At 35.3% G+C, this 17655-nt stretch overlaps 1 protein-coding gene across 3 annotated transcripts in view; it reads right to left on the reverse strand.

The window, feature by feature from the left end:
* INTS6 (integrator complex subunit 6) overlaps positions 1–17655 on the reverse strand; it is a 42299-nt gene that overhangs the window by 23330 nt on the left and 1314 nt on the right. For all 3 annotated transcript variants that reach the window (XM_064645736.1, XM_064645737.1, XM_064645735.1), the window contains 2 exons: positions 17225–17374; positions 28–117 (listed from right to left, as the gene is read on the reverse strand). In XM_064645736.1, coding sequence (XP_064501806.1) covers positions 28–117; positions 17225–17374 — 240 coding nt within the window. The remainder of the gene's footprint in view (positions 1–27; positions 118–17224; positions 17375–17655) is intronic.

The following is a 17655-nucleotide window of genomic DNA, read 5'->3' on the forward strand; positions in this document are numbered from 1 at the left end:
TTGCTGTAAACAGAGGTCAGACCTTACCTCTTCCTGTATCCCACTGGTAGTGGTTAATTTACTTCCATCAGTAACTGTAATAATTATTGCTGGCTCCAGAAAAAATGGGTTTCGACCCTAAGGGGAAAAAAAAGCAGTTTCACTTAAAATGGTGTAACAAATTCATAACGTTCTGTTCAGTCATTAAATGCCACTGATACCCAGTAACAAAACAATGAAGCCTGAGGTATTTATTCTCACATACTACATATAGTACAGTGCAATGGACTTCTGAGTCTTTTTACAGTTAGGCCATGAAAAGTTAGCTACTTAACATATCTGTATGTAATAAACGTATACAAAAACACAGCAAAAGTGGGTAACACAGCACTTCACAAATAATGTGCACTGTAGTTTTCTGACAAACTAGCAGTTGTTAGGAGAAGCAACCATCCCCTCAAAAAATATACTTTTGATTCCCCCTATTGCAGGGTTGATTTTGTGTGATTTAATTATCATGTGCCCAAGTAAAGCATTAGCATAGTATCCTGGGATCATGACCCTGGGTTAAGAACTAATACTCTATGTATTAACACTGACATAAATAGCATCAGTTACATTTTGATTACAGTGGTTCAATCAAACATGCAAAATTTACTTCAGAAACAAATACTTAAAAAACATAAACTTTCTATACGAATCATTTAAGACAAACACATACAGGACAAGACATTTTATGATCCCATGACATTCAACTAGCCCAGCTGTAACAAAAAGACTTGGTCAGTTACTGGCACTTCCTTTTCCTACTGCCAGTATTCTAGGAGCTTTCTGTCCCTCCTGAAAAAGAGAATTCCAAAGTAATCCATGCACATATCAACTCCAAGACCAGGTAGCACATTCCACTCTACCTAGGGTTAAAAATGGACTGAATAAAAGTCACCATAATATTTTGTTTAGTTAGTCCTACCCTTCTTCTCTTGCCAAGATCAAAGCCTTGTTTTCATTCTTCAGAAAACAAAGAAAAATATAACTACACCCACAGCCTTGTTCTGCTTATAAAGACAAACTAGCTCATGAATGCTTACAACTGACTGTAAAAATATTAGGAGAGAGCTAACAGGTTTTAAGAAAAAGGCCTTGAAAATCCATTTTTTTAGAACCCATTAAATATAAAGGATCACCTACTGATTGTGTGCTTAGAATAGAAATATTACCAAACAATTTGAAATATATTTGGTGAGGGGTATGCAGTTTGACTACTGTGGCAAGACCACATTTACAGTGATCAGTTTATTGTATGCCAACAAAAAATTAAGTTATTTGCTCAATATTTTTTCAAATCTTCATGAAAAATCTTAATTTCTTTTAAAATAGCATGCCATTACTACAAAAATTATGAAGGAATAAAATCAAAACAAGGCAATCAATCTCTCCTATGAAAGCTAAGCTAGTTCATAAGCCAATTTAAACAATTACTTAAAAGAATTTAAGGACTCTCAAAACCAACTCAATTTAATTAAAATAACTTCATAAGAATTTTTAGCCTTATTTAATTCTTAAAAACAGTTATGGTACGTTATTTGCCAACTAATAGTTTACCACAACTGCAAAACATCAGCTGGAAGCTAATTACATTGCACTGAAATACTACTGAAAGGGTTTCTAACTAGAGGAGAAGAACATTGTTCTCGCAAGTACAGAACATAAAAATACTTTAAACCTATTGCTAATAAATGTGTAAAAATTAAATTACATTAAATAAAAATTGTAAGATTTTTATATTAAGGTGTCATAAGCAATGCTCTGTGTCAATACTGTGGTGCTATTTGAAATTAAGTATTAAAAATTTAGTCTCTGACAACCCCTATTACCTGGATATTCCTCATTATCTTTAAGAACTTTTTAATTTCTCAACTATACTTTTTCTCAATTTTACCCATCTAAAATTTAAGCCTTAAATTTAACCAGTTTGATCTTAGAATGATTATAAAATCATAAGGGAAGAAACAAGAGTTTCTAAACTTCAGCTCCCCCAAGAAACTCGTCTGAGGGAGAAATGTCTTCATCTTCAGTCTGATTTTTATAATTTCACAAGCATTCTACCTGTAAAAAGGATGATCACCAACATATTAAGAATCAACTCATTCAGAGTTGATTCAGAAACAGAATGTATCAGGAAGATTTTCAGTTAAAATGCCCATTACTGAGATCTACTATTTTTGACTAAAAATTTCCATGTCGTTAATTTTTAAAGAACACCACGGACTCTTCTGACCATGCTCCCCACCTTTGCTTTATGAAGGCACACAAAACCAGGAGTAAGCCAAGTATTTCTAAAAAAAAAAAAAAATCCTCTTATATAAATAAGCTCTCAAAACTCAGACATTTTGTAAATGTCACAAAATTAAATTCCAGACACTTACCAATGTTTTTAACTAAACTGCAGCTCTTTCGTCAATGAATGGTTGAGAACTTTACATCAATCTAATTAATCTAATTCTACAGTAATCAAATTGCTTTCCATTTCTCTTCCTCTAGAAATATAACACTTGGAATTTACACATCTTAGAAATATCATATTCTTCAAAATACATAGTAGCACTACTGACTGTAAACACATAGGTAACCAATTCAGTCCACCCCAATTATTTTGGACATGCAGTGACGTTGGGTGACAGTGTACACTACCAGCTCTTTGGCAACTCACAGGTATGCTGCAATGCACTGAAAAGCAGCTCAGGATAACAAGGTGTAAATAATAAGCCTGTTCACAACTTATTTGGACAACTAACTAATCACCATGAGGGTTTATTTCAAAAGCAAATTCTTTTCAGTAAATTGCTTTTCCTTCTGAAGGTTTGTAGCAGCGGTGAAAGAAAGTACTAGGAAGCACCCAGCTAATGATCCTGTTCAACCACCAAGTACTGTAACATGGTACAAGGAGGACTTTTTCTTTCACTTACAATCCACATTTTCAAAGACAGATAGGCATCAAGATGACCCACACCCCTCTTTTTGGAAGAAAGTTATTTAAAACTCAGCATCAATATCAGGGCAAGCTTGCTTGGTTAAGAAAAGAACAAGCAAGATATTCAAAGCTTTAAAACTAACTAACCTGTTACACAACACTTTCATTTGAACAATTAGACAGCTTCACAACTACTCGTTCCAAATCACAAAGCAACTCAGTTGCATTGGTTGCCATTTCTTTGGTCTCCAGCTGAAGTAGCTCAGATAATACAAAACAAATACAGAGCTGTGAGCACCACTGAGCTTCACACCACTAACCAGGCATCACAGTGAGAGGTACAGTCATCTCATCTCAACTTGTGCGATGTTCTCAGATCAAGCCAGGATCAAATTACTATCAAGACACATTGTTGCCTAGTTAAGACTCTCACAACTAAGAATTCACTTCCACTGGAAAGTAGCTTAGCATCAAGTTTCAGCATGACTGATTAACACACCAATGATTTTTTTCCTTCTTCCAAGGAATAAAGGAATTCAAGAGCTACTTTGACCTTACACATGCAAGTATACAATATTGTACATGCAGTAAGAGAAGACTGATTTAAGACTACTGTTATTTCAATGCACATATTTAAATAGTAATTTCAGAGTCAGAAGTGCTGAAAACCTCAAGAAATAGATGGGGTAGAAACATAACCAAAACACACCAAATCAGAGACTAAAAGTGATGTGTTCAACAAGCAACTACTGTAAAAAAAAAATATTTAGTGGTACAAAAACTTCATGCCCAAGAAAGGTTAGAAGTTGAAAATAAATGTGAACTGAAATACAGTGTATATTTTTAACAGATTACTAATAATTGGAAAAAAACACATTTTGAGATCATAATAAACCTCCAAAAGGTACACTTTCATTTCAGTAAATCACAAAATTTAACAGAAGTTGTACTGCACATCCATTTCCCATCATATTATCTCAGCAGAGCCTTTTCATTTTCACAAGTATCAGCCCTAAATGCCAGTAAACTCAGATATCTGACCAGGAAATACAAAAGTGCACTATCAGTTTTTCAGTTCAATAATTTTTTTTTCCTAGAATTTTAAAGGTCAACATTCTCATACATGCTCCTGAGAATCTGTGAGCAACCATTGTTCAAAAACAATAGCTTAAAATGAAATCTGAAAGTAAGAATGACAGCAAAATTATTAGCTTTAAAGCTATTTTTAACTGATAACAGCATAAAAAAATACCAAAACACTGAACTTGAATTTCAAGCTAAACCAGACAGTCCAAATCAATCACGGTTTTCACTGACTTTTTGTATCTTAGAAACTTCAGTTACACTTTAGCAAAATCATAAAGTGTCTAAGACATAAGTTAACATTTTTAGACTTTCCCCTTCATTGCTCAAAGCTGAACACTATCAGTCACACAGAGGTACAATTATGTAAGAGCTGTAGCATCTTGTGCAACTTTTTACTTGTCCTACTCACATTTTCAGCAGCTTTGACTATTTTCTATTGTTCCTGCAAAACCAATCAATATAGCTGTGAAGACCTATAGAACCAATTGTATTTTATGCTTTCACACAACTGTTTCCCAAGTCACAAACACAGAGCTCCATAATTCTGTGGCCAGACTGAAAAATACAGCACCTCTAAATTTATCATGGCGTTATACAAGTGGCTGAAACTGCATGATAAAAGTAATACTTATTATGGCTGGTTTAGAATTGAAATTGACTCCTTGAACAGGAACATCTTCAGTGTCAGAGATTTCTGTGACTTCAACCTGAATGAGTAAGAGCTGAAGAACATACTGGAATTCTGTCCGTACGGGATTAAGATCTGACAAGACAGACTTCACGCACAAAGAAAGCTTCTAACTCATCTCTGTCTTGCTGTCCATAAAGATTGATATATTCCCTTGATGCTGTTGATTATTCAATATATAATACAGTTTTGCAGTGGTAGCAATTCTGTCTTAGTAGTAGATGATCAGATATTTGTACAGCAGATGTATTTCAAGATCACTTTCATAAGTCTCAGAAGAAACTTTGATGAAAGCTACAGCAACCAGTTTGAGTTTTACACAGGATAAGTGTTTTGAAATCTATTACCAAGATTTTAAGTCATAAAACAGATTTTAATGTAAACCAGAAATCTCCCTTGATGCCTTATTAATGGAAAGACAGACACCAGATCAGTCACAAACAGCAATCTTAAGAAACAACCTAATGAAAGCCCTATTCCAGAAATTACACTACCACCAAGATAAAACGCCCAGTGTTTTTCTGAAATGGCTGAAGGACAGCAGGAGGATTCTTACTATTAGTGCTAGTCCACAAACATCTACAGCATGGAGAAACATTTTCTATTATAATACTGAAATCTTCTAGCTCTCCCTGCAGTATCCAAGATGCGAGGACTTCTGCTCTGCCTTCCCTTCATGATAGGCAGCTGGGAATACTACCTCACCCACAGACAGGTTTCAGAAAGAACCGGTTAAAAATAATCTGAGAGATCCCCTTACTACAACCAAAATAAGAGAGCTCTGCATCTCAAGGGGAAAATGACCATCAGCAAGGCAGGTTGATAGCAGCAGCTTTTAAAAGTCCAAAGTATAGTCCTCTGTAGTTCCAATAATCATAAGGATCTAATTCCTCTATAGAAGAAACAATATACACACACAGGGTGGGTAAAGACATCAAATCTCTTCAACTGAGGGATGAGGGAAAGAAAAAATGCTGAAGTCTTGACTGTGCCCATAACAGTAACTATGTACTATGAAAACACCAACTCTCAACACCACCACTGATTCTCACAAATCAGAACTCACACGGATTTTTCTGTAGTTTTACCGGCATAAAAGGAACATTTGTAAATTGATATTTGGCCAAAATAGCATATCAGAGGGAACCTCATCTACATGAACTTGTATTTTACTTTGTAATTGGAATACTAGCCAGTAGAGGGGGCACAAGTTAACAAAACCTACCCTCATGAGGTGATTTGAGTAACAAGATAAACCTGAGACATGCTCTGTTTGCATACCATCTCAAAACTGTATACCTAAAACCCCTAAATGTAATTGCATAAGTATAAATAAGAAGTAATCATTAACTGAACTCTAATTTCTTAATCTAACTGTTTAATCCAACAGTTGGTTCATGGTTTTATGGCACCAGGGCAGCACACACTGTATCATTCCACTTCTCCATTTTGCTGCCAATTACCCATCTTTTGGAAGGCTCAGCCATAAACATTCATTTTGCCTTTTGGAGAAAACCTTGAAAACAGAGTTTTAATAAAGTCTGCTAGAATTTATCAAGGTCTGAACTCATGCTTCCAGTAACCCACCATCTTTCTCCCTAAAGAAACAGAAAATGTTGTTCAAGCAGTAATGATTTCCCCTGCACTCATTCACACTGTGAAAGTCAATGTATCAACAGCAGTCATTTTACAGTAATGATGGCTACCAAGAGAGATCTTTCCTCCATGAGGAGAAGAGATTACAGAACCTGAATTCAGCTACGTACAGCTGCCCTTCTCTATAGACTACAGTAAGGTTATTATAGGCAAACTAATTCTCCATGTTCTAGAGAATTCTTTAGTTAACTACATTACATTTAGTTAACTACATTACAAATACTTAAGAGTTACTACAACACCCAAGACATGCACCAGAGTTTCTTATGTGGAATATCTATGAAGGATTATGAGATAGTTACATGGTTTTTGCTTCATCCCTTACTGGCACTACAGACTAGTAGTAGATGTAAATTTTTCCACACCTAGTTAGGACATTTAGTGGTATGAAGCTTTCTGTATTTCAGGCAACTAGAACAAATCAGTTGCAGGTTTAAACAAAAAACAAAAAAAAAAAAAGGAAACCAGTTAGCAAAAAGTTTTCGAAGTAGAACAAAACTATAACAGTAGACTTTTTCTAAAGCTGAACCAGAGATCAAACTCCTCAGCACATCAGTTACAAAATATAAGAATGAAGGGAGAATTCTTGAAACAACCATTATTTCCATAACACAAGTTACCTAAGTTCCATTTATGAAAAGGAAATTTAAGGTAGTTGGGAAAATAAATTGGATTAAAAAAATTAATTCTCGGTATTTTGGTCCTAAGCATTATTTTCAAAAATCTTCAAAAAAATAACTATTTATGGCTTTGATTAACTACTGATCTGCCAAACATATGCCATCTTACACTAGCCGTGCCCAGTCTGAGAGCTGTAATAAAAATCAAAGCTCCAGTTAGATATCACTTCTACAATTAGAAATACTACAGAGACAAAACATCTGAACTGCACAAGAAAAAAGACAAACCCATTTTCAAAAATAAAAATCACGGAAATATATTTAACCATATCAGCTGTTAGCTTTGCTTGAGCTTGCAAGTGTGTGTTGTATAGGCAATGATTTCATATCCATCTTGAAACATGTAACAAAAAAATTCTGTGCTTAATATCATTTTTATAGATGCTCATAACTTTACACATTCTGGGTTTCCAAGTCTGGCACTGAATGTACTGCTTAAAGACTATTTAATTGTGCAACTTCAGTCATTTTGGAATTCTCTCAAAAAGTCTGTGCCAAGAACAAAACCAAAACTAACAGCAAAAAAACCAAAAAAGGCAACTCAAAGCAGTCTGAAAAGGAGATTCAATGCAAGAACTGATCATCTGGAATACAAAATCTCCATATCGAATAGTGCACATGTGAAGACAGAAGGCATGTGTCAAGGGAACAGTTTAAGACTCTGTTCATGTTGAACAATGATGAATACGTGGTAGAATTTACTTAGACATCAAGCTTAAAGCCTCAAGATACCCTGATGTCTTCACATGCCTAAATCACAGAAGTCTCAACATTAGTAAGTCAGAATTTCAAAAACTACAGTTTAGTATATAGGTTTGTCCTGTTTCTTTCATTTAAGAACAGATTTAATTGAGTTTTAAATATCATAGTATATAAGTGATAACTGCTTGATTAACTTCTAAGTGCTCCAATTTAGATAAGGTCCTTGCTAAGTTTCAAAAACAATTCAGTCCTATCTTTCACAATTATGTGACAGTCTCAAAAAAAAAAAAGGGAAAACATACACAGAACATATTTCATATATAATGAATTGCAGCAAGTAAATGGACAGTGAAAACCGGCATTAGAATGAGGAAAAAGCCACCAACATTTGGAACATTTAAGTACTTACATGACAGATATATGTTAATCTCGCAAAGGAAAGAACTTTAGCTCTCTCAAATTAAATTAAATGAACTACATAAGCAGCAAAAGCAACTGTGATCACAACTTGGACCTTATTTTTAATGTAATGGAAATTGTCAGTTAAAGAAAAAGATGCACTTTATCAGTTAGTTACAGATTAGTAACTGAATCACTATTTCAATCATCTGAAATTGGATTAATTGACCAACAAATCCTTGCAGTTTTCAAAGCTGTCTGAGTGAATATAGTAGATGCAAGCTGCTAAAAACAGGTTATATTTGAGCTTTTATAAACTTTTTTTAAAAAAAAAATAAATAATCAACCATACCAAACATAACTTTAAAGTCCAAAGACTCTGCGTTTATGATGATTTTGGTCATATTTCCTAAAAATATTTCTGAACATTTTATTCCAAATATAACTGACCTTGTCAAGTCCTGGATCAAGTCCCTAATTACAGCTGCCTTTCTGCTTCACAGCAATGACTTTACATAGCTGGTCCTGGCTCAGTCAGTGCAGTTCAGTGCTAAGCCAGGTCTCTGTTCTCTATATACTGGAGAAGGGTAATGAGTCCTACAGTTGTCAGCACACTGAGTAGGGAAAACACAAAAAAACCAACCAGAACAAAAAAACAAACAAACAAAACAAAAAAAACCAAAACCCCAAACCAAACAAACAAAAAAACCCACAAAATCAAAACACACCCAACCAAAATACCACCAATCGGAAAAGACAGTTCTGTACAAAAATCTCCACACCTTTTTGGGGGATTAACAATCCAGAGGACTGACAAGCTGACTGAAAGTAGGTTATTGACCTACAAACAGAGGACAACTCTTCTGAGTAACTTTCCTGACTCCCCCACAATTCCCTCCTTGAGTTTATCACCAATACAGCAGGAACAACTTAGCTGTTTTAGAACAAATTCTGAACCACCAGAGTTCACAATCCAGCTGATCAATCATTCCTTGATCCCTCACTGATTTATTTTACTACATAAAGTCACACTCACAACTTGAAGCAAGTTTGGCACAACTATCAACACATGAGAGGCTGTAAGTTCCAGAGCAGAGGGGGCATCTAAGTTGAAGATGTCTTACAATAGATGCATACAATCAAGTTGGCACTCTGGGATTCAAAGTAGGGATGGGGGGGCAGGGAAGGGTAGAAAGAGATGGCCACTTTTCACTTGTTCTGTATACAGAGCATTAAAATAGAATGTTAGTGCCCTAAATTGATTCCAATGATAATTACTCTGAATTTGTTCAATCTAGCTTGACAAAATGCATAGTGTATTCAGATAATATATCATAAAACACTACTCATGGCTAGGCTTCTCAGACGAATATTTGGGAAGTAAAACATTACTACTGAATGAAAGATTAACACCCTGCTCTCCCCAGGCAGTAGCAGTTACATGCAGACGAGAAAAAAACCAAACATAAATTAAGGGAAATGGGAGTGGCTACACTGAGAAGATACCAAATGTGGTTTTTCAGATTAAAGTTTCCTTGCCAAGTCAACAAAACATTAAAAATAACTTTCAATTTGTATGTCACTGAATCACTGTCAAAATCCCATACTAAAGACCTCATCTGCACTGCGGTTCCTGCTAGGTCAGTCTTCTAAAAGACCTCTGAAGTTCAAAGCACAGAACTACAATACACATAATAAACACTTATTTGCTATTTTAGTTACCTACCACTGCAGTACTGCAAGATCCACACTGACCACCCATGTTAGAATAACTAGAGTAGGATCAGATTTTGACAAGTTCTCTTATCCTCTCATACAATCAGAAATCTTATCTACTCAGCGTCCAATAACAGTCATTCAAGGTTCCTGAGAAGGTTAGTACTATATCTTGCATCTAGCAACTTCTTACCTGCATATTTTAATTTAACTGTAAGCACTAACTTAATTTCCCCACTGGAAAATTCAGGTTTCAATCTATAGATAGGACTATAGATTCATGCAAGCTAGGGCAAATCAATTAACTTAGGCAGAGACACTATCTCTAGAATGAAAACAACAGGTGCTTAGATAAGATACCTAATTTCTCAATAGTTTATGACTGAAATTGCCTATACCATTTTTGAAAAACTTAGTCCATTGGGGCCAACTTGATGGTATTGGAGTGATTAAATAAATCCCTTTTATCTTTTTTGTAAAATACACTGGCAATCCGGAAAACCTGAAATCCTGCTTGCTGTTAATATTCAAAACTACAAGAGTAAAAATATACTGATACATAGAAAATACTTCACAAACGTGATATCCTTTCTAGACATCACATAAATACTTCAGAATCATCAGAAATCTTACTGCTCACAGGCTAGTTCACCTTAAAAAAAAAATCAAGTATCTTTTAATATATATGAAAGATCCTACATACACATAAAACCATTACCTCCTAATGTGGCATTCATTTTTCCTTAAATGAAACTGGTCTAAACTTTGGAAAATTAAAATTATCAACATAATCACACAATGAAAACCGGACATTTAATAAAGAGTTCTGTATTAGCTAAGATAAAATGCTCAAAAATTACATGAAATTCCAAGCTGTTATATAAACAAGTGAAAACAACTTGGAAAAAGGGCCAGACAACATGATGCTAAAAAACACAACAGGAAGTTGTGTCTTCACTAAGTCTTCAAGTGGGAGACACAGATATGAGAATATTCTATGAACTAAAAGACTATGTTGTTAATGGTACAGAATGTATTTGAAGAAAAAAGCAACAGCAAGCAAGCTCTCAAGACACACAACAGTTTCAACTGAGCCTCAGCTGAATTAAAACTCAGACACATTCAAAAGTAACAGCTCTTCCCTTCAACCTTCAGAGATATGGACTGTCTACAACAGAAAACCAAGACTAAAAGTAACTATTTAGTTAGAAAAGTGAAAACAACCTTAAAGAAAATAAACAATGACAAATAGTAGCAAAACAAACAAACAAACAAAAAAACCCAAAAAAACCCAACCACCTTGTATTTCACAAGATAATCAAACTCCTGGCTCATTATCCATGGGTATTTGTGCTGCCCCTCTGACAACTGGTTGTGATGGAATGCAAATACACTTCAGCTATAGGAGCACCCAAATAACAAAGATTAGCATATCCAAGGAGTCTATAATGACCTGAAGTAAATAAACTGTTCCAGAAAGTCAAGCCAAGAGATAAAATTTTGGTACTCTTAACTGTCCTCAGACTTCCTCTGATGACTTTTTAGCGAATCCAAGAATATCAGCCACAGACAGATATCTGTATCATCTGCTTAAGCTCTGGCAGTGCAACTGTGCTCATCTGACACCCTAAAAATCAAAGCCACAATGAACATGTTAAAGTACTGCCCCTTCCAAATCACACTGAATCTTTAAGTGCTTAGTATTTAGAAGTGGTCAAAGCACATTTAGAGCATGATGAAGTACCCCACTTCTTTCTGCTAGTGGAACAGACTGATGAGATTGCTTTCACTTGAAAAAATAAAGTCCTTTGTATAAGCTTGTTTTAAATTCTTTAAAAAAATACATTGGATTAGAACTAAAAATGTGATTTTCAGAACACTTATTATTGAGACTTTCAGTGAGTTTTGTTGTGCTAGCAAGGCTGAACGGCAAGCAGTTCCACCTCACAATGTGAAAACACACTTTAAGAGTGCCTGCTGTACCTCTCATTCAAGGTGTTTATAAAACAAAACTAACTAAAAATTACAAAGATTCCAAGGGTGGACAAGATGGCATGTTTAAAGTTACGCCCTAAAAGGTATAAATTCAAACCAATATGCTTAATTTCATCATGCAGCAACTGAGAATGGCTTTCACCTGCACTTCACATACAGCTCTTTGACATTAGCAGGAATATAGGTGTATGTTAAAACCATTTGTATTCCACAAAAGACCATGAGAAAATGTTTCTTATATATACTTCTGCCATGCTTAAGCTTGCTTTTTTGTTTACTACTCCCATTTGGTTTTGTTGGGGAATGGGAGAAAAAAAACCAAACAGAACAGAACTACTCTAGAAGTGCAAACCTCTGCCTTTACCAACATGGGAAGTAAACTGCCCGTGCAACTGTGCCAACATGACAAAGCAGGAAATGCTAACCTAAACTTTGGTTCCAAATTTGGAGGCAGACTCAACACAGGCCATTTCAGTGCAGGGTTTATGATCCCACAATGCCAAGACAAAAGCCATGCTCTAAGGACTTTTGAGAACAAGGAAATCCAGTAAAAATCCTCAGAAACCTATTGGGAAAATAAAATTGTTCAACAACTTAAAGAAAACAGAACATCACTGCAAAAACATAACGCAGTCCATGTCAGGGGACAATATTTCACATGTGATTGTTGTGGGTTTTAAAAGTTCAGAAGATCCTAGACATGGATAAGCACACAAGCAAGGAGTCAGCCTACAACACATGACTTAAAGCTCTCTTGTGCCTACAAGGATGATTAGACTTGATCTCCTAGGTATGCTATTTACCTGTATTTGGAATACTGTAGTATTTAAGTCATTACAGCAAAGCATGCTGATCTCTACAGACCAATGTTAAGTTTTACTGTGTGAACACATCAGCAATTCTGCTACTGTAGCTATGAATGGGTCTAACCATATATTCAGAGAGAACTATGAAGTAGCAGTTAACCTAAGATTGTATTGTTTGATAGTCATATGTGGTATGAATAAAACACTTGGAAAAAACTTAAGGTGTTTAAAACAATGCCAACAATACAGAATACCTTCCAATTTCCAGATCAGAAATATCTCTTTCCAGCCCTCAGCATATTTTTAAGTTCCCAAAATACTCTTAATCAGTTGAATTCCATTTGGATTTTAGTTTGTCTCAATATTTCTTAGTTATGCTTCTGTTCATATGTGAAATGCACTGCAGGAAAAAAAAAAAAAAGAGGCTTTCACCAAGACTGCACACAGCCTGGTAAGTCATCCAAACAAGTGTTTCATGTATTACTCTAACTCCAGGCAGCACTGTGATTGAAAAATACTTATATTAAGTCCACTTGCATTACAGAAGCATTATGGTTGACTGTTCTGTTGCAAAACAACTAAGTTAGCATGTGCTTTTTTTTACATCAAATTTCTTTAAAAGTCAAACTGATATCTAGCACAGTTTTACTGTATCAATAATAATTACAATGCTGAAGAATATGTGCAAGATACTCTAAGGGAATAAAAAGCTCATAAAAAGCTTATGTTATTGAAAAACACTCTATCTGCCATATTAAAACAAAATTTTACCCTGAAATAAAATCTCTAAAAATGCTTAGATGTATCAACTCAATCACTTTGAAATCCACTTAGATAAGTGTATTTTAGCCTCTCAAAGCTTATTCTATGCAATACTGCTGAAAAAAAATAGGAGACCTTCATTCCACAAATATCAACGAGCAAGGTGAAACACCTGGGGTATGGGAAAATCAGAGCTTTAGCAATTTCGAACATCTGTCAGATTCTAGTTTCGTCAGTGCTGTGTTGGTCCTTTGCATGTGAATATCAAAACTCTATTGAAACGTATATTTTACCTACCTTAGATTCAGTGCTTAATCTTCAAAATCTCACTACAAACTTCAAATAATTGAAGTACATTGACAGTTCATTTCAATCATTTGTTTACATTTTTACTATAACAGCAGCTACCTTTCCCATGTTTTCTGTTTCCACAGAAACACACCTATTAGTGTTTAACCCTTCTATCAACGATTACAAACTGCACATTTACTTCACTCAAAACTATTTAGTTAAATTGTGACTATACATGTACTGCTGAACAAACCATAGTTCTAAGGCTTAGTGTATTCCAAGAGGACAAAAAAAAAAAATCTGCTAGTAAAAGGCTAAGTATTTCAGACTACCTAAAACAATGGAGAAGCTTAACTGGAGAAAAATAAGAGAAGTCAATTAGCTAAGTGCAAACTGGGCTAATCAAGAACAACATTTTGTATGACAGTAAACGCTTCCTGAAATTCATGTGTTTAAACTGCTTTCTTCCTGAAGACATCTAAATCCTGTATTTTTCCTAAGCTCTCCATAAAAATGCAGAAGGTGAGAAGGACCGCTATTTTTAGCAAAGGCTAAAAGCTGACACCCTATTTGAACATTCATTCTTCTGCTATCATAATCATCACAAAGCATACTATGGGGGGAAAAGCTATTATTGGATTCGAGCAGTATAATACTGAATTTATCAATCTCAAAATGCTGCAAAAGTTAAAGGAACAGCCACCTTAAAATATGTGTACTTTCCAAAACCTTTTTGTCTTGACAAAAGCCTTCACAAAAACCTGGATCTACCAATCCTACCTAAGATAAAGTGTTTATAAAGTCATAACATAGCATTAGTAGTAGAAATAGCTTTTGAAAAAAATCTTCCAGGTTCTTAACAATCTAAATGTATTGACAGTGTCCCTTTAAGATCTAAATGCGAGACGCAGTGATCATCTGACCACTTGATAACTCAATCTTTGAGTAACTGAGTCAGTACTTATTTACCTAAGTAGTATGATAAACACTCATAATAAAAATCCAAACATTAAAGTTGCAAGAAAATATGAAGCAGGAGATTTTCTTCAATTTCAGAATGACCATTCAGCCATCACTCTTGTTCAGGATGTCAGCTGATGGAGAACTCTGGCCGACTTTGGAAGAAATCAAGTAAAGTGAGTCACAGTGCCATTCAAACAAAAAGTTCATACTCAGTAGGGGGACAAAATATCACACTGCTGGATGACATAACCAGAGAATCCCATCAAGCTTATATCATGTCTTGTCATTTGCATGTATAAGAAAAGTCTGTTTTACAATTCAAACGTGAAACAAGTGGATCTTGGCAAATATCTTAGAAGTTTGTCAGTACACTAAAATACAAGAAAGTTAGTCAAAAGATCTTAAGCCAGAAAGACTTCCCACAAAAAAAAAGGCGCTTAATAAAAGTTTGGATTTATTATGTCACATAATACCACACCTAAGAGAGTCTAAATGTTGCTTTTTTGTAAAATTATCTCCTCCCACTCTAAGATAATCATTCTTCAAACATCTGCCTGCTGTATTTTAGTTAACCACTATTTTGTGATCTTAATATTTGCAGGTGCTTTAAAAAAAGAGAATCAGCACTTGATGTTCTGAGTGAAAACTATTTCAAATTCAAGTGAGCATTCTGATCACTTATTTTCCTGAATTTTTAAGTTTCTCAGACTACGGTTAAATACCCATTCATCTGGAGCCAATTTTAGGTAGCAGACATGAACAACAGGAAGACAGGATAAAAAGACATAGCGCTCAAAGACCAATGTGATGGGACAGTTAACTGCCCTGGATCTCACCCTGCAAGTGCTGGAGGACCAATTAAGTGCTCCAGAATTATATCTGATTTATGTAAAAAAAAAAAAAAGCTACTTTGATTAGAACAGCCAAAATGGGAACCTGTGACTTCAGCAGCAGATGACCTGGCACTTGCAATATATTCATCTATTTTTGCAGACACTAAAAAGAGTTAGGATTTCTATTTAGTCACCTGACTGCACATGTGAACACCTCTTCAACATCCAGCTCCACATATGGAATGGAGCAAAAAACATGCATAAGCACGGATGAGTTCAAGCCCAGAGATACTTATAACCAAAACAGATAAAAGTCATCGCTTCACAGAAAAAAGGGAATATTGCAGTAATGAACACTACTTGTGAGTTAAAACAATCATGACAACTCAACTGCCCACTTGATTGAGTAGCTGAGCACAACTGGTTCACTTAGAGCAAATTATTTGATGTGAATTAGATTACCAGTAGCAACAGGAAAGAGCAAGTATTCTGTGTATGTGCCTACAGTGGTTAACTGTTCAAAAAGATTCGTGTAGCTCATATAACTAAACAAAAACATCAAAATACAGGGAAGATTACACACAGATGTATGAGGACATCAGATAGTAACAGAAAAAATATAGCCATGTGTGGAACTACCACTTTTTTTTTTAATTTCATCACTGAATTGGGGTTTTAAAAATGTTTAGGCTCACTTGATCATCTAGTGGCAAAGCATTACAATGCAGCATGACAAATTTCCTTCCCAAACAGACGTGGCATGTTATCACACAGACTCTGCACAGACTGGAAAGGGGAGGGGAAGAAAGGGACTTATGTTCACAACCACATTTCCATCTTAAATACCAAGAGCAGTAACTAATCCTCAGATAGTGAAGGAAGCATCACGTGAGAATAACAACCAAAAAGGGAAGATTCAAGTTAGTACATCCCATGTGAAAAATACATGTTATACTTTGCCCAATACTAATAACATCCTTCGAGTGAAACAAATCCAGGCTTTGATCCAGTGCCAGAAAGAACTCGGTACACTTCCTAATGCACACATTTAACCTACAGTTTCTGTCTTTTAGCAACTCATATCGATGAGCAAAAGAATGTTGGCCCACCCCAAACAGAAGTCCTGCTTTAAAGGGATAGTTGCATTAGAGATATTTAAAAACCACAACTTCTCAAGGCTCTGGTACAACAGGCAGGTTTATAAAGATACAGGTATGCAGAGAAATGCTGTGGTAGACTCACTGGAAAGAAATGGTTTTCAAAAAGTCATGCTCCTTCTAGTACTTTTGGACATGTAGTGTTATTACAAAAATGGCTCATCTCCCAAACTGTACTTAATTGATTATACAGCACTGTATAGAGAGAGCAAAGTTCTCATAACCGTATCAGGTTCCTTAGCTAAGGTACTGAACACAGACTTGATACAGAAAAAAAAAGTTACAGTTGAACTGAGAATGTCAGCTTCAAGGCTATGTCACAGCTTAAAAACTGAGGAATAACCGAATTTAAAAAAAGGTAAGTTGAGTACCAAACTATGATCACTGACTATTTCTTCAAGCTATTTGAGCTCTGCTTATTTTTGAAGAAGTCCCCATATTGAGTATTTCATGAAGATGCCACTTTGGACAACTAGCTAATTGCTACCTCTGGGAAGTTTGTGTTATAAGATTTTTTTCACCTATTAATAGTCAACCTACCTGCCCATAGTTGTCTATGCCAGTTACTAATCTATTTAAGTTTAATAAATCAAAAGCTGTCCTTAGGGACTGGCCAAGAGTTGTAAGTCCTTCAGCTTGAAGGTTCTTCAGTTCATTCATAAACGTTGCATGGTTTTCCTTCCAGCCAGCCTGCAAAGAGAAACATGAGAAGACTTATTCTGCAGATACACGTTTTACTTTCCTGTTAGGCTACCAAGTGCCTTCCACACTGCATACAGCTCACTACAAATGCTAATAAAACAGAAGTTACTTTATATTTAATGCTGTCGAAAAAGCCTGAAAAGATGCACTCCTCCTAAACCTTAGAGTTCCCCAGCTATCAAACAGGCATTTTGTTCCACAGGACAAATTTCTGTGAAGTCACCGGTGCCAAAATCTTATAACTATTTACACCACACTCCCAGAGCTCT

Source organism: Pseudopipra pipra, chromosome 2, assembly GCF_036250125.1.
Source record: "Pseudopipra pipra isolate bDixPip1 chromosome 2, bDixPip1.hap1, whole genome shotgun sequence".
NCBI lineage: Eukaryota > Metazoa > Chordata > Aves > Passeriformes > Pipridae > Pseudopipra > Pseudopipra pipra.